Source organism: Coptis chinensis, chromosome 8 (genome assembly GCF_015680905.1).
Source record: "Coptis chinensis isolate HL-2020 chromosome 8, ASM1568090v1, whole genome shotgun sequence".
NCBI lineage: Eukaryota > Viridiplantae > Streptophyta > Magnoliopsida > Ranunculales > Ranunculaceae > Coptis > Coptis chinensis.
Window position 1 is genome coordinate 76,481,101 of NC_141463.1, and position 18,136 is coordinate 76,499,236.

The window sequence follows — 18,136 nt, forward strand, 5'->3', positions numbered from 1 at the left end:
TTTGAATTTCTTTTCAAAAACACGCAAGAAAAATCAGTGCACAATAGCCATTTGAGCCGTCCTTTGTATGTTATTGTCTTTTAGTGGGAAAAAAAAACCCTATCTTATTATATAGATTTATACATTATTTGTTATTTTATTTTATTTTTTTTGTTATTATGATTTTATGTCATTATTTAATGATTTTATATAATAATTTATTCTACAAAAAAAATGAATAAATTAGCAATTTACAATAAATATTAGCTTTTTGGATTAGATCGGATATTATCAAATGCGAATATGGTAGTATCCGAAACCATTTCGGACACAAAAAATTATTTAAATTCGATATCCAAAATTTTCGGATAATTTTCAATTTTTCGTATTTAATTTGGATATCCACTTGCACCCTAGTCCAAACTGCCTTTACTAGCTAGCTATTAGGGCTAGAGGCCCTAGCATCTACGGTCCTAGTGCTATGTAATAACACAAAATTAGGCCCAAACATAGAAATTGACTAGTAATTACGGCTCCAGTACCGGGTGAACAATAATTATGGTTTTAGGATTTTTCCTACTACAGTTTTTTCTTTGAGTGTGTTGTGTGCGGATACAGGCGATTGCTACACAAGAAACAAAACCCACACGTAAACAAAAAGGCGCACCTTTAAGTCATAGAGGCTTTCAGGCCAGATGGTTCCAACATTGACAACCAACCTGTAATTACCAACCAGAAGTGACTTTATATGAGATTGAATTACAACATTATATGTGAGATACAATGATTTTGTTAGTTTTAATGGACTTCTATTGGATTACTTTAAAAAAGATTTGATGCCCTCAAATGCGGTGAGGGGTTGCCGAAAAAGTGGAATTAGCAGGGTGCTATTGCATTCTTGAATCTGTCACTTTTGGTTTCATATATACATTGGCAACATACACAACCAACATCCACTTCGCCTCCTGAGCGTGGACCTGTTCATATATAAGGTTAGTCCATGGCTAAGCAAATGACTAACGACCACTATCTATTGTGTACTGTCGTACTGATGTAGATGTTAAGCATGTCTGTTCATATGGATAATTCAGTCCATCATTTTGAAGTTAATAGACCAAAAAGATGGTGGGTGGAGAATGGAGATTGATTTAAGAAAACACTTCCATTATTCTTTTGAGTAACACCGAGTTCAGACCAATTTACAGGTGAAACAACTAACATAGCGCATAGGATGGAGGTAAGGCAATGGCACTGGACACCAACACTCCTGTGAACCTTTTCGGTTCGTTTATTTGTTAGCCTCCAACAAAGAAACTTTATGTTTTCTGAGATGTGGGCATTGCCAATGATACTCCCTGAACTGGTAGATCCTTCCATTGTTGAGTGACTGTTTTGATTTGGGTGAAAAATTGAACACCTGCTTTGCCTGCAAACCATAGCAAAGAAAAAAAATCAAATAAAGAAAAGAAGGTGATTACAGTTCTATACAAACTATACATGCAAACCCTGTAATAGGTTAAAATGGCTCCTCGGATTTGGATAATCGACCACATCCATATCAATGATTATTAACATTTACCACCTATGAATGATACCTAATCCATCACTCCATGAGCACAAAATATATTTTAAAAGTGCATCTTACCATAGAAATTGAGATCGCCTGCAAATGATGCCTTGGATCCAGTGAACGAGAAAAATGGCAACGGAACTGGAATGGGAACATTAATACCAACCTACGCAACATTAAACCACAAAATAATATGAGCCAAGTTCATATCAGGTATTTATGATCATGGAGGCAATGTCTTGGGTCAAACATTGCCTGGTTTTAATCCCTATTTGATAAAAATGGTTTTCTAACCTGGCCTGCTTCAATTTCATTTTGGAACTTCCTAGCAGCTACACCAGATGAGGTAAATATAGATGCTCCATTACCATACCTACACAAAAAGAAGAAGAAGACAGTTAGAAGAGAAGGCAATCAGGTACAGGGCAATTATTGTAAAGGGAAGGAGAACTGAGAAATAAGGCAATACTCGTTTTTGTTCACAATGTCTATAGCTTCTTCTAGACTGTCAGCCTGTTGTACACGTGAGAGGAAATATGTTAATGGCACTTCATTAACTTATGGAGGACTTGCAAGTGGAATGATATTCACAATGATTAGAATACCTGCATGCAAAGTAGAACAGGGCCAAAGATTTCCTCCTGCAGACCACCATAATGCAGAAAGACAATTTGACTACAATGTGTAAGGCTTAAATCTCGATAGTACAAAAGGAATAATGGCAAAAGGGGAATATGGAAGGATTGGAACAAGATTCAAGGTACCTTGTAACAATCCATGTCACTTGTCACATTGGACAGAATGGTAGGCCCAACAAAGTTTCCATCCTCATAACCCGGAACCTAATATGCGTACAAGAAACTAAGAAATGTGCATATCTTTATAAAGTTAAAATTAGACGGAAGAGTAAATTACTATATATAACCAAAAAAGAATTTGTTTCACTCGGAACAAATTTATATCTGAGTAAGAGTTACTGATCTCATTTAAAAACAGGCTTGCCAATCCAAAAAAAACATCAACTAAGGAATTACACAGATTGAAACAAATTCTTTTTTGGTTGTCTTAAAAGATGAACGGGTCAAAGCCTATGGTGTAATGCACAGATTTTTCTTAGAGACAAGTATGCTAGTAGCAATATATAGCTAATCCAATTAACTAGACCACTGAATGCACAGTTGAACTAAAACGATTCGAATTAGATCAATTCATACAAGACAACCCAATCTAAGACAATAATGGATGCAGCCTGGATACCTAAGCAACCATTTATGGGAAGAAAAACCATACTAAAATTGTCATATCAAAAATGAAAAAGACTAAAGGGGGAAATATATTCAAATAGAGGCAAATAGAACAAAAATATCCATACCAAGTTCAATTGTTCAAGTGAGAAAAGGTTAGGTTAGTTATCTAAAAGAAGAAATGGGTTATAAGTAATTGTTGATCCTACATGAGAATTCGTTTCCACTTGTAATTGGCATGCGGAAATGACAATCAGTCTTCAAAGTTCAACTCCTCATCCTCTAGGACTTATCCCAACATTTAGGTGTAATGGTCCTATTTGTTTTCAAGAGATCTGTATATCATATGTGTTTTCCTACAATATACTTAAAAGACAGGGGAAATGAAACAGGAAGCAAAGTCCCGAGAAATAGTATAGCAATATCTCTCTTATTCAGAACTTAATCTTATACCCAAAAAAAAGCTCTTGAAGCTCTGCAAGATCCAAGGAGTAGTAAGTCCTAATGTCCCTTTGCCAAGGACCCAAGGTCTGAAGATGCTCCTCTAGTAAATAAATTGGGCATCTAACCATTTTACAGAGACTACCTTCTTTTTATTTGCTCGTTCGGTTCATTATCTTGCCTTTCTTGAAAGCTTGTGATTTCCAGTAGGGCTCTACTCCTAATTTACAATAAATACTTTTATATTTATATTATTTGCTAGACGCAGTCTGGAATTTGGATAAAAGAATAATCTCCTGCGTTAAGAAATGATCTAGTTGAGACCCACATGGCACCCCAATGTCTAAATTGACTTGGAGAACACATATTTCAAAGAATAAGAAATCTTTTTTGTCTGTCAAAAGCTTGAGTCACAATTTCAACCTAAAGAACTTTGACAAGTTAAGGAAACTATTCTATGACATACATGTTACGTTGCTTGTCAGTGAAATCTCAAAGATATTAGTGCCAGCCCTATGAATTCTAATTATTCTTTTGTTTTTAAATTTAATCATGATATGACACATAGAATGACCATCAGGATATGCCCGCAAACCCTCACACCCATCAGAACCCACACAAGCAAAAATAGAGGAAATGTTAACAGACAACACCCGGAAAAAAAAAGGAAGAAAAATCCAGGCACACAGAAGTGAAGAAATCAATAAGAGACTATGTACAAGGTTTGGCCAGCACAGCACAATTACACCCCACACCCCCGGTGGATCAGAGACACAGAATGCTCCCTTCTCATCCTCCTGCTCTTCCCATTCATTGTGAAGCTCAGGTCAAGACAATCATCCTCCTCATCTTCATCTATATCCTCAAAGTCTCTACTATTCTTGTTGAACTCCTTTTCCAATTTGACCTTAACATAACCTGGATTTTAGCCTTGATTTTTGCCATCTTAAATCCCCAAAGTTTCCCAAACTTAAGCATCTACTCAGATTCTTTAACGGTATTCAAAGTCTTCATGGCGGCTTTGCCCTTTCTCTTTCTGCGTGTATCACTGCTCTGAACATTCTTTCCTCTCACATCCTATACCAATCTGTCATCTGTTTTCCTCCCCAAGACTCGTCGCACAATCTTTGCTACCACCATATCTTCCCTTCAGGTTCCACCTTGCTCAGTCATCATCTACCACTCTCAAAACCTCTCTCTTTAGGTTGTTATATTCATCTATAGCTTCGAGCATCCAAAAGGAAACACTATGCCATAATCCGTTTCTTGGAGTATAACGTGTGCACAACCCGAAACCAGGTATGCAATATATTTTTAGAGATCCAGGTACTTGGGATCTAGTTATGCTTCCCCAAGGCAAGCAGGTTGTTGGCTGCAAAAGTCTTTTCCTTCTGATCAGCCCATATCTGGGCTTTCTCTGATGCAGGAGCATGATGCCTGCACCTGCTGGAAACAAGAATCTGGAACCTATAATTCTATTATATATTACTTGTTATTATGTTTTAGTAGTTACTAAATTAGGATTAGTAATAGAATCAAGTAGTTTCTTATTAGTTTTAGATCTAGGTTATTTAGTAAGGTTTCTATTTTGGTTTCTAATTAGAATTAAGAATATGGTTTATTATATATAAAGGCAATTTGGCCTTCATTGTTAGATGGTTATTATTGAATATTATTTTTTTCTTCATGTTTGAAGGTTTAAACCCTAGATTTAGGTGTTTCTTTAATTAAACTTAATTGATGTTCATCCATTGTTGAAGCTTCAGCCAACAAGATACATCAATCTCTATCCATCCCTGTCTTGATCCCGTTTGTATTCCACCATGGCATTGCCACTCCCTTTGGCAGCATCCACTAATTCGGAACTTAATTTGAAAGCCATATTTCGACCAAGACGTTTTCAGGATGCCCCTAATAACCAACGAATGGCAAGTGATTTTCCTTGTGTAGATCCTATTTCATATAATTCCACAATTCTTAGACCATGGTCCTTTGAATTAAGAACAAAAAGAATCACATGTAACGTAATCCAGATTACTCTACAAGTTGTACATGTTGGAAATCCAAGCTCTTTGGCTATATCTAATCATTGTAGCATTTCAAGCTGCAATTTATTTTTTATTTTAATTTTTTGATCGGTAAAGTATAGTTATATAAATGGGGAGGGATATACAACACTTTTTATACAACAGTTTATACAATGGCCTATATCTCACTCTACAAATTTACTTACGATTTGATTTTTTGTGGACGTCATCTTTCCATCACGGATGACAACCCTGCAAAAAATGGGCTCATTTGGAAATTTCTAAAGACGCCAAGAGAAGGTTGCAAAATATTAAATCCTGACCATTAAAAATCACATTTTCAAATCAACTTTTGAAAGGGGTAGAGATTTCGAAATGAACTCAAATTTTGTGGATATGATTTTTATGGTGATAATACCATACCCACAAAGTATTAGCTCTTAGTTCAACTTAGAAAAGGGTGTTGTATAAATTGTTGTACAAAAAGTGTTGTATATAGATCCCTCCCCTATATAAATATATGTCTAAACAAGAATACAATATAAGGAAATATTATACATTACAGTAGCAATAAAAGAAAAGGAGAAAACGTAGACAAAAAAAGGCAAGTCCAATCAGCTCAAGTTTTGCATTCATGCTGCAATATATCTATGTTATCTATAAGAAGTCTGTTATCTCATCAGAAAGTCAAAACACTAGTCTTATACATAATTTTTCTTCTTTTTTTATTCTGGTAAACTAAGTGAAAGACATGTCTTTTTTTAAAACTTAGAGAAACCAAAAGAATAATCAAAATGAATAGACCAGTAATGGAAGAAAATCCCCTAATGGAAGAAAATCACACAATCACATTGATAATGGGATATCAGAAGGATAAATCAATACCACTATGTTTCTTCCATCGAGATCAAGGCTAGCACCACTCTCAATACCACTTTGGACCAATCTGCATATTCGATCCTTTGCCTGTCCATAAAGAAGTCATGTGAAACCAACTAAATATTAGGTAGTTTCTAGTTAGAAATATCCACCAATCCGTACATCTAACCTCATGTACAAAATATCAAGTAATTGTAACACTTACGTGACCATAAAGCAATATTCGTGATGTATACTAAGCTATATAAGCACCTGTTTGCTAATAACTGGACCAAGGTCTGCACCAGGCTCACATCCTGCATTTACTTTAAGTGCTTTGGCATGCTCGATCAGTCCATCCACCCTTTCAAAAGGTACAAAGGTAAGCAACAGCTTTAAACATCAAAATAACAATTCCCACCCCAGTTCTTCTTTTTCAAGTCTGAGGGTGTGCTCATGTAATAAGAAAGTTGCAACGTGTCACGTGGCAATAGAGCAGAGACAATTCTTGCTGAAAGCTCTCGAGTCTCCATAGAATTCCAATACCTCATGCATTAACAAGAAATGTACTAGTAACAACCCAAAACAGCAAAAGGTGAGACCAAATTTACACACAAAAAAAGCTCAACATGTAATATATTTGTCCCCACCACACACACACACAAACACAGGGGAGGGGGAGGGGGAGGGGGAGATATGAAACACAATCTAAATGGAAATATCATAAATCAAGGTGAAGACAAAAGAATGAAACCAAAAAAAGAACAGACAAAGAATCTAAAAACCAAACTATGCGCCTAAAACAATATACCATGGTTTCGAGTCTCCAACAAAAACAGCTGTACTGAGTGCCATACACCTTTGCCCAGCAGCACCAAAACCAGCTGCAACTAGGGCATTTAAAGTAGCATCAATGTTTGCATCAGGCACAATAATTGCATGATTTTTTGCTCCCATGTTGGCCTGACGACAAAATTTACAGCTAACTGATTCAAGAGACCTAAATTGATGTGCAGTTTAATAGAAAATGGACTTTCAAAATTAGAAAACTAAAAATTAAACAAACAGTATTACCTGAACACGTTTCCCCTTCGCTGCCGCTCTAGAGTAAATGTGCATACCAGCCTTGAAAACCAGATTAACAAAGTGAAACATAGCATACAAAGGTTTGATGATGTCAGTTATGAAACGAGAAAAAGTCTTACACTTCATATGATGAAAATACAAAACCAGATAAAATTGAAAGAAAGAATTATCATCTTGCACATAAGGAGATTTTCAGGGAGCCATGGAGAATAATCAACTTTCCTACCACACTTGAAGTAGAAGAAAGATTGGCGTATTGCCGTATTGGTTATAACCCTTCTATCATAATCAAAAAATTTGTCAAGTATTGGTCTCTAAGATGAGTAAGGTTTCTGGAAGGTTCCAAGGATGTAGTAATAACCCATATAAGTATACCACCTGAGGTAGATGTCACCAACCACTAGCCTATAACCAAAAAACTATGTCTAACCAATTCTTATTAACGTTGACTGGTTATTTTTTTATTAGGCTCCATACGCATTTCAAGCAATCCTTGTAAAGAAAAAGAAGCACTAGAAAACCATGTTTAATTTTTAAACAAATGTGATATGTGGCATAGACCGTAGTTAAAATGTTAAAAAGCATCAATAGAAACCCTATTTCAAAGAGCAGAAGACACTTGATCAATGCAGACTTACTGTATTGGAACCAACAAAAGATATAGCCCTAATGTCTTTATCGTCACAGATATTATTGACAATTTCCTGCAAGACGTAAAGAGCTATATGAATAAGAAGCCATATTAACCTGAAACCTCTACATCTGCCAAAAGAATACAAAAAGAAATTGCAAATGCAACACCAGAAATAATGAATTCAAAGCTCACATTGATTCCATGAACAATGTTAAGAACACCATTAGGCAAACCAGCCTCCATCGCTAGCTCCGCTAGTATCATAGAAGCCCCTGAGAGAACACCAATATAAGAAATGGCTTTAGTCAAAACACTAATTGACCAAGGAAATAATAAAGAAAAATAAAATACTGATATAGCACAGCTGATGATATAAATGGACCAACGAATTGTAGCTGAGGATGTCACGGTGATGTAGAAACATTTTCTTTAAAAAAAATGTAGCCGACAACCTATAGAATCATCTAATTTCTATGCAACACTACAACAGATAAAGACTTTTATGAAACTGAGCCATAGCTCCTCAGAAAGCAGAAAATCATGTACAACATTGTAGTCTTAAAATACCTGGATCTTTCTCCGAGGGTTTTAAGACAAAAGTATTGCCACATGTGACTGCGATTGGGAACATCTAACCAAAGAAATAAAAAAAAAGACGACGTTAGAATACTATTATATGTATGTTAATGTAAGAAGCAAAAAATAACCTTGAGCACCCTCTGGCGATAAGAAAAAACAATTAGGAAACTAGAAGGTATACCCATAAGGGCATCATTGCAGGAAAGTTGAATGGGCATATTCCAGCACAAACTCCAAGTGGTTCGCGAAGACTATATGTATCAATTCCATGTGACACATTAGAAACAAACTCCCCCATTTGCAAAGTTCCCATCCCACATGCATGCTCCACCACCTCTGCAGTAGAAAATTCAAAACTCCACATATTATAACAATCAAAAACAGACAACTCCAATCAAATCTCAAGCTTTAACGAATTTCCAAATAACACACAACTAGAGACATACTAACCTAAACCGCGAAACACATCACCATGTGCATCCTTCAACGTCTTCCCTTGCTCCGTAATTATATTCAAAGCAAGTTTGTCCTAAAATACACAACACAACTACACAAGTATATAATAAACAACGACAAACACAAATCCAAAAAACAGACACAACTACTTACAATATCTCTCCGAATAAGTTCTTGGAGCTTAAACATAACCCTTTGACGAGTAGTAATGGGCGTGTTTCTCCACGAAGGAAACGCGTGTTTCGCAGAACTCACAGCAGATTTAAATTCCTCCGTAGTAGTTAATGGTATTTGCGAAACCACTTCTTGTGTCGCCTATTATCAAACAAAAACCAATAACTCAAACTAAAATTTTCAAACTCCATAAACTCAAAAACTACTTAAAAGTATAAAAACTTTGATTCTCTTACAGGGTTCAAAACATCGATGGTCTCCTTCGATTCAGATTCCACAAACTCTCCTCCAATTAGATTCCTTAATCTCACCTTTATATACAAACATAATTGAAATTGAATTCAAACACAATAATAACAACAACAGTTTACAAAAAGGGGACAAAACTAAAAAGGACAAAATTCCGAAATAATGAACCAAAAAACCCACCCGCATTTCAAAAACACTCTCAAGAACAATAGTTGACTTTTGTCTGAAAAAGACAATAGTACCCTGGTATGCACAAGTGTCAGTGCATACCACCTTAGTATACTACCTTAGGTATGCATAGACGTCAGTGCATACCAAACATCACAAAGAAAATATTATGCACAAGTGTCAGTGCATACTACCTCTTGGTATGCGAGTGGTATGCGAGGTATGCACAGACATAAATGCATACCAAACATCACAAAGAAAATAGTATGCACAAGTGTCAGTGCATACTACTTCTTTAATTATCGCGAGGGTATGCAATGCACGCCGATGCATACCAAACATCACAAAGAAAATTGACAAGTGTCAGTGCATACCACTTCTTGGTATGCGAAGTATGCACAGACGTCAATGCATACCAAACATAGAAGGGTAAAATTGGAAAGAGTAAAAAATAAAAAAGTCAGGTCTGTCCTTATTAATAATTAAAACGTAAAATCTGGTTTTTCTAGTAGTTATAAGCCAAAAAATGTCCTTATCAATGGTTTCAAAACCCAGCTGTCCTAGACTATGATTAAAATTCAAAATTGGGCCTTTTGACTTATTTCTTGTTACAAAAACTACTTACAGGAGAGGTTGGAGAAGTTGGGGAAACATTAGTAGCAGTTGAGAAATGAGATGTTGTCAGTTTCCATGCATTAAATGATCTACCTGCAATATACCATACACAATCAGATCCTTGATTCAGTGATTAAAACAGAGTAAAAAAATTTATACCTCTTCGAAGAGACAAGTGAAGCATTTTGTTTTTGGACTTGTTGTGGATTTCAGATAGACTCCAACTCAACTGGGAGTTTACTTATATATATATATATATATACTAAATCTACAATTCGCATGGAAGAAAACCTCATATACTAAATCTACAATGCGCATGGAAGAAAACCTCATATATAATATATGTTTATTGAGTTAGTATGTATCAACTTCACACAGTAATTGTTTGCTAACTTAATAAAGATGTCTGTTTATGAAAGAACAACTATATTTATTGTTTGGGTTTTGAATGGGTTCAAAAAGAAAACCTAAAATTAGTTAATGCTATGCGATTCGTTTTTTTTTATTTAGGGCGGCAATGAGTGCCCAATTTACGGGATTGGCACGCCTTTGGTAAAATGGTATGGGAATTAGGAATAAAGGTTATTCACCTATTTCACTTCAACCACCCTTCATCAGTTTTGTGAGTTCCTCCTTTGCACGTCATTGCTACGAGACACTGATTAATTAAGGTTTTTGGCCGATATCTAAATAAGTTTCATTCCGCTCAATATGGTCAGGACGCGGTCAATTAATAAGCCACACACGGGACTCTCGATTAGTGGAGGGGCGCTTTAGCCACAGAATTTATCAAAGGGGGTGCTAAGTGCTAACACCGCCGCCTATTGGCATCTAGTCAGATGCTAATGCTGATCACATTTCCCTCCTTGTTTGCGACCAAATCTTATACGAATTTTCAGTGACAGAATTCTTAAGGCGAAAACGAGTGAGACGTGCTGGCATTTCTCTCGTTTTGGGTTCTGCCTGGCCGTTAAAATTTCCTGTCACCAAAACACAAGAAAACCACCAAAATCATAACCCCTCCTCACCAAACAATGCAAATCCAAAATCCTAACTGACACCAAAATCCATGTGTTGCTTGAACTTGGAACATCCCCACGATATCCTATTCCTCAAAGTATGTTAATGCTCCAACTTTTGTTAAATCCTTAAATCCTACTCTCATTACTCATTTAAGTCAAATGGCAGTGTGACACTGACTTTGAATGTATTTTAGAAGCAATTTCAATTCATACCATCTTGCAACTAATTGGTGTGTGCGTGATTGACGAGAAGAAAATAAATATCACGTTCTTTTTTGGTTTGTTTATGGCTTGCTTGCATTGGCTCGATTATTTTCACGTACATAGACATCAACATTTCGAAAAAATAAAAATAAAAAGGAAAAATATATCACTGTGTTGGGGAATAACGATACCAATCGATCCCCACTACACAGATAGTTTGTAATATTAACACACTACTACTCCAAACAAATTCTAAATATCAACTACAACCAACCTAGCATGCCCAACTCTTTAAACAATTATTAACAACAAATAATAATGTAAAGAAAATATAAAGCATACCACAACACAAAGATGTACCGTGGTTCGGCCAATGATGCTTATTTCTACAAGAGTTAATCCTTTTATAACGTGGGAAGAAAAATTACAATCACTCATCTCAAGTCTCTCCACCTTACCAGATCAATTTTCTCTCTTTACAGGTTTTTCTCTTTGCAAATGTTTTCTCTCAATCTTGATTGCTATCAAAATTGGGTTTCCTTTTCGTGACTTCTTGTGTTGGTGTTTTTTGTGTTAGGTTTTTCAAAACCTTATTTTTTATTTTTATCCCAAAAAACTGATTCGCGGTTACTGTAGATAGAAACTTGCGAAAATAGACATGGCGTGGCGCTTCTTTCAAAGGCCAATTTCGAAAGCCTTTAAGCCCTCTTTCGTTTCCAAGAATACGTTTCCGATAACAAAGCCTTAACTTAGGCTAGACCGATTCACGGCCTTGCAAGGCCAGCTTCAGCGTCTTCGAACCTCTTCACGCCAAACGGCGATTTCTCTCTTCTTCCTCATTCTCATGTGAGAGATAACTCCAACAATCTCCCCCTCCCAAACAGTGGGGGATTACCTTCATGCAATTTCCAAATCAACAGGAGGATGGTGTTACCATTCCGGCGGTACCACAACAAACATCAAACTTACCTTTTGGTAAGACCTTGGTCATCATATCCGACCCGTTCTTGTCAGTATGGATCTTCTCAATGCATAAATACTTGTCTTCGAGTACTTTTCTAATCCAATAATAACGCACATGTATGTGCTTGGATCTAGAATGCTGACTGTCACATAAAACTAAAAACTGTTTCTGCTTTATTTAGCCCTAGTTCATCGAATAACCTCTTCATCCATAGCATCTCTTTGCAACACTCTATGACTGCAATATACTCGGCTTCTATAGTGGAGAGGGCAACACACTTTTGCAACTTAGATTTTCAAGAAACTATTCCCCCTACAAAAGTAAACAGATAACCGGAGGTGGACTTCATCGAGTCAACATCACCTGCCATATCTGCATCAGTGTAGCCTTCAAGTAAGGGCTTACTTCCACTAAAACACAAACACGCTTTGAAAGTGCCCTTGAGATATCTTAATATCTACTTAACACCTTCCCAATGCTCTTTACCTGGATTTGACAGAAATCGGCTTACAACACCAATGACGAAAGCAATATCCGGTCATTGTACACACCATTGCATACATCAAGCTGCCCACTGCGAAAGCATAAGGAATCTTTTCCATCTTACTCTGCTTATGCTAACCCTTTAGACACATCTCTTTGGTCATGCAGAACTGGCCACCAAACGAACAACTGACTGGCTTCGCTTGATCCACGTTGAATCTCTTCAACACCTTCTCAATGTAGCTTTCTTGAGAAAGTCACAACTTCCCACTCTTTCTGTCACGAATGATCCGCATACCAAGTATCTGCTTTGCTTTACCCAAATCTCTCATCTCAAAGGACTTACTCAAGTCTTTCTTCAGTTTGGATCTTGTTGATGTTCGGGCCAACTATCAACATATCATCCATATACAACAATAGCACTATGAAATCCCCGTCTGGAAATTTATGAACAAACACACAATGATCGGAAGCAGACTTCTTGTATTCTTGCTTAACCATAAAAGAATCAAACTTTATGTACCACTGTCTCAGTACGGTGCTTACTTCAACCCATACAAACTCTTTATCAGCTTGCATACTAGGTGCTCCTTATCTTTGACCTCAAACCCCTCTGGCTAGTCCATGTAGACATCTTCTTCAAGGTCTCCATGAAGAAAAGCTGTCTTGACATCTAGTTGCTCAACCTTTAGGTTCATACTTACGGTCAGACCCAATACCACCCTGATAGAAGTCATCTTAACTACAAGAGAAAAAATTTCATCAAAGTCAATACCTTTCCTTTGACCAAAACCCTTCACGTACAACAAGGTGAGCTTTGTGCCTTGGGTGTGGATTATTCTCCTCATGTTTGACTTTGTAGATCCACTTATTCTTGATAACTTTTCTTCCTTTCGGTTTCTCAACTAAGTTATAAGTGTGATTCTTATGCAAAGAATCCATCTCATCATGCATGACCTTCAACCACTTCTCTTTGTATGTACCTTCAAGAGCCTCTTGATAGTACATTGGTTCTTCACCATCAGATAGTAAAATATGCGTATGTGGTGGATACCTGGTTGAAGCTTGTCTCTCTCTGTCAGACCTCCTTACCCCATCTTCTTATGGCTCAGGAGGATGCACTTCTGCTTGCTCAGGTGGTGGTTCATGCACTTCATCTGCAACTTCTATATCAATAGGTTCTATCCCATCATGAGCAATAAGATCATCATCATGAGCTTCAAACTCATGATTCTCTACATTCTCAATGCCTTCTGCATGTTCCACAGTAGGAACTTCTGGTTCTAAATCAACAAGATCATTAGTGAAAGCTTCTAGCTTCTCACCATCCTCAAAGTCTGTTATGGTTTGGTCTTCCAAGAACACAACATCTCGACTTTAGATTACCTTCTTGTTAATTGGATAATAGAGTTTGTAGCCAAACTTCTCATCCCCATAACCCAGAAAAATGCACTGCTTGCCTTTGTCATCAAGCTTGGATCTCTCATCTTTAGGAATATAAACAAATGCCCTGCACCTAAATACCCTCAAGTATCCATAATCAACATCTCTGCCTGACCATACTCTCTCTGGATAATCACTATTCATAGGTTTTGACGGCGATAGGTTGATCACATGTACGGCTGTGCTCATTGCTTCTACCCAGTAACTTAGAGTGAGACAGCATGCATCTCATCCTCTCTACAATGGTACAATTCATCCTCTTGGCTATACCATTTTGTTACGATGTCTTAAGAACGGTCTGCTCATGACGAATCCCATGACTCTTATAATACTCTTTGATAAAAGGGAAAACGATAGTTTTACCTACGAATAAGTAATTAAACTCAAATGTAAGTAAAACTAAAACTATTTTCGTGCTTATGTATCAATGTTATCTACTCTCGTTATCGTTCAATATGTTTGGAGTAGAGAATTCGTTCCACTCCTAGTTCATTTAGATGTGAAGTTTCCTAGTTCGTGTAAGTTAACAAAATCATGAGAGTAATGGAATTGGAATTAACTACGATGGTGAATCAACTAATCAAGATGCGATAAATGAAATGATGGCAATTCAATACTAAATTGACAGTATGAGAATGAATTAGGGGCATTTGATTCCACCTTGATTCGACTTAATAAACTAACGAAAAATTGCCATAATCCGAATTGCAATATTTTTGCATAACAATTGGGTCTTTCTAATCCCTAATTGTTCATGATAATCTCTACCAACTAACAATCAGCATGTGAAACAATCAAACTCATTCTCATGGAGAACTAATTACTTTCTAGAATGGAATAGATTACTACAACCATTTCTACGCTAATACAATCAAGTTTCATCAATGCTTCCTCAAACCTCTCTAATGGAGGTTTTAGCCTTGAATCATTAAACTATCATTTCTAACACAAGAACAACAAGAACAAGTCATTATTGAATAAGTATTAAACTTTATTAATCTAATTGAACAATAGTATAATTATTCAAAATGAATTAAAACTGAATTTAAAACTAAGATTATGAATAACTAATTATCAATTTAAGACAAACTAAATCTATGAATTAAGTATTGAATTAGAAACTAAAACTTGAAATATAAATTAAGTATTTGATTCTAAAAACTAATTCTATGAATATAACTAGATAACTTAAGAGCTAAGCCTTAGTCTCTTTATATAGAAGAGACTAGATCCATAATTTTGTGCATGGGCTTAGGAGCTATGTTTTGGACCGAAAATCGAGCTCAAAACCTCATTACTTCAATCCACAAAGGGGTTTTCAGCTGGAAATAACTTCAACAGCCTTTTTGTCCACTTTCGCTCCTATGATTGGGTCAAGGCTTGGACCATTAGAAAGCTCGTTCCGAGCCGGTCGTTTTGACGTATGGTAGGTCCAATTCCAAGGTCTGAGTCCAAAAATACGGCCTTCGGAAGTTCTGCTGACTTTTGTGCGCTATTTCTGCCTGCGTTGACTTTGACTTTTCAGCTTTAACCGGGCTTTAAAAATGCTTTTTCTTCTTGAATCTTGGCCTTTAATCATAGAACTTCTTAGCAACCAACTTTTGCTTCTTTATCTCGCAAAAGAGATGCATTTATTCACATATTCGACTCCAATGCCTAAAATACATAAGAACACAATAACAGTACTAACTTTTACTTATTAATCACATAATTGGTCAAAAAGCAATATTGTTAAGGGGTTAAAACTACAGTTTTGGGCTGTCACACCCCGAATTTCGACATAATTCGGAAAAACAATATTTGTTCCCGACTCTTCGATTTCCGAGGTGTGACGCACTCTCCACTCCCAAAAACCCATAAACAGTTTAAATATACGGATAATTAAAAACCAATAAAAATTTTAAACTTAAACAAAAGTCCTCTTCCTTACAAAATTTACAAATAAGATTAGGTTACAAATCTCTTTTCAATAACTCTTTATTTAAAATTACAATTGAAAATACAAATGACATTGTCTCAACTGAAAATCTATATCACCTCAAGGGAAAACAAAACCTATCTTGAAATGCGACGATAACACAAATCACAAGCTGCAACCAATCTTCTTCAACACTAAACCTGTCAAGACTTATCAACTATGTTCATTTAATGAACACAGCCGATAAGCAAACATGCAAATCGGGTTAGCATTATAAAAATGCTGGTGTGAGTAGCTCTAAAATACAACATATACTTATGCATCTATATACACAATCCATAAGGCAGTTAGTTCCTCCACCGAGGCGCCTTAACTTCCAACAACTAATACAACATCCTTAAGTACAATAATTAAGGTAGGTAGTTCCTCCACTGAGGCGCCTTAACTTCCCACTAACCACACAACAAACCATACGTATAATAAAAAGGCATTTAGTTTCTCCACGGGGCGCCTTAGGTTCTAACTAAACTATAACCAGCCAAACATATTCTATACTTACCTCATTCCATGCTCAATTACAGAGTGGATCGTCTCTGCACAAGTAAGTAGTTTGACCCACCCTTCTGCAAAACCATATACAATTATCTATCTAAAGATATATCATTAACCAACATATTACCATAATTATATTAATTAAAGCTTTCTTTGCGTGTCCCTAAAATCACGTCATATCTATGTCTTACCTAGTTTCCCTGGCTACCACAATCGCTTCCCAACGCCGAACATGTACATCCACATGCCTCCCCTTACATAATGAACCACTCCGTGCGTAACTACCCTGAGCGGGATGTCGTACACCAGGTAACCCTCATACGAAAGTCATTATGTAAGTACTGCCACTATTTGGCATAAAATATCGCGCGTCTCGTTCTAATATTGCGAACGGAATAATCAAGCCACCATTCGGCTACGCCAGAAGGGCCATTCAGCTTTACTGAAACGCCAGAAGGGTCAATCACATTACTTACGCCAGAAGGGCCATTCAGATTCACTGAAACGCCCGAAGGGCCAAATCACATGAGTTGTGGTAGCTAGGTTCTAGGATTTTCGTTACGTAATTTATTCAAGTGTCATACATTTATGACTCATAATAATTCCACTATATCATGTGCAGGTCAAATACCTTATTTCACTAAGCCACAATATTTAGAAATATCTCAATTATATCTCGTAACCACTTTCATTTTTTCACGTGCCAATGTATTATTGCACTACGCCACACTCCCGTGGGAAATATCCACAAATACTCTACTACCTCCTAGTAGCATATCACAGATAAAATAATGGAGTGTTTATACATTTATTTCTCCAAAACTATTGCATTTAATATATATACCCCAACATATTATATAATGTCACAATTGCTTCAAACGTATCGCATAACATTTTTATAGCGTTTTAGGAATATTATAACTCCTAAAGTTTCTATCTCGTCGCGTGTCAAAATATACACAATATCAACGTCAAATCTTTCTTAGATAATGACAACCAAATTTATACAAGCTTCCACATCATTTTAGCATTTGATTTGTCCATACAATTTACAACATAAAACGTAGCACAATTAAACAGTCCACAATCCACAATCAAATCCCCAAAAATCTAAAATCCATGAATCTAAGTCCGTATATAATAGAATACTCATAAAAACATATATATCTAAGTCTTGTTATCAGAATTCCCCTCTGGTTACGTGTCAATATTTATATGTTTTACGCACTACTTACGTCAAATCGTAATTTGATAATGACAAACAAGGTTATACAATGTTCGACAACATTTTATTATTACAATTGTCCATAAAACCAAATATGTGAAAATGTGGAAAAAGTCAACATTCCACAGTCAACGGTCAAGATCAAGGTCAAAGTCAATACATCATTGTCAAAGTCAAACTGTCGTTTCCATGTTCAACAGGTTCAGGGTCATAGCCATAGTTCATGGCTAAAGTCAAAGGTGCAT

General features: G+C 36.3%; 1 protein-coding gene and 1 long non-coding RNA gene across 3 annotated transcripts; one reads left to right on the top strand and one right to left on the bottom strand.

Annotated features, from left to right (window-relative positions):
- Positions 1 to 1,122: 1,122 nt before the first annotated feature.
- On the bottom strand, positions 1,123 to 10,744 carry LOC147483117 (methylmalonate-semialdehyde dehydrogenase [acylating], mitochondrial-like). 2 transcript variants are annotated; one of them, XM_086576808.1, is made up of 19 exons: positions 10,671 to 10,744; positions 10,091 to 10,173; positions 9,285 to 9,359; positions 9,028 to 9,189; positions 8,869 to 8,947; positions 8,600 to 8,754; positions 8,407 to 8,470; positions 8,032 to 8,111; positions 7,844 to 7,909; positions 7,194 to 7,244; positions 6,931 to 7,082; positions 6,393 to 6,483; positions 6,147 to 6,227; positions 2,314 to 2,391; positions 2,155 to 2,190; positions 2,019 to 2,062; positions 1,844 to 1,922; positions 1,625 to 1,715; positions 1,123 to 1,405 (listed from the first exon to the last, which is right to left on the bottom strand). In XM_086576808.1, exons 4-19 carry the CDS (start codon positions 9,061 to 9,063, stop codon positions 1,296 to 1,298), a joined length of 1,293 nt encoding a protein of 430 aa, XP_086432934.1. In that variant the 5' UTR covers positions 9,064 to 9,189; positions 9,285 to 9,359; positions 10,091 to 10,173; positions 10,671 to 10,744; the 3' UTR covers positions 1,123 to 1,295. The 2 variants fall into 2 exon arrangements, with proteins under 2 accessions (XP_086432934.1, XP_086432933.1); XM_086576807.1 differs by lacking the exon at positions 10,671 to 10,744 and adding an exon at positions 10,240 to 10,644.
- Positions 3,850 to 4,921, top strand: LOC147483118 (uncharacterized). Its single transcript, XR_015204230.1, has 2 exons — positions 3,850 to 4,533; positions 4,661 to 4,921. It is a non-coding gene; the product is annotated as an uncharacterized LOC147483118 (long non-coding RNA).
- Positions 10,745 to 18,136: the final 7,392 nt, after the last annotated feature.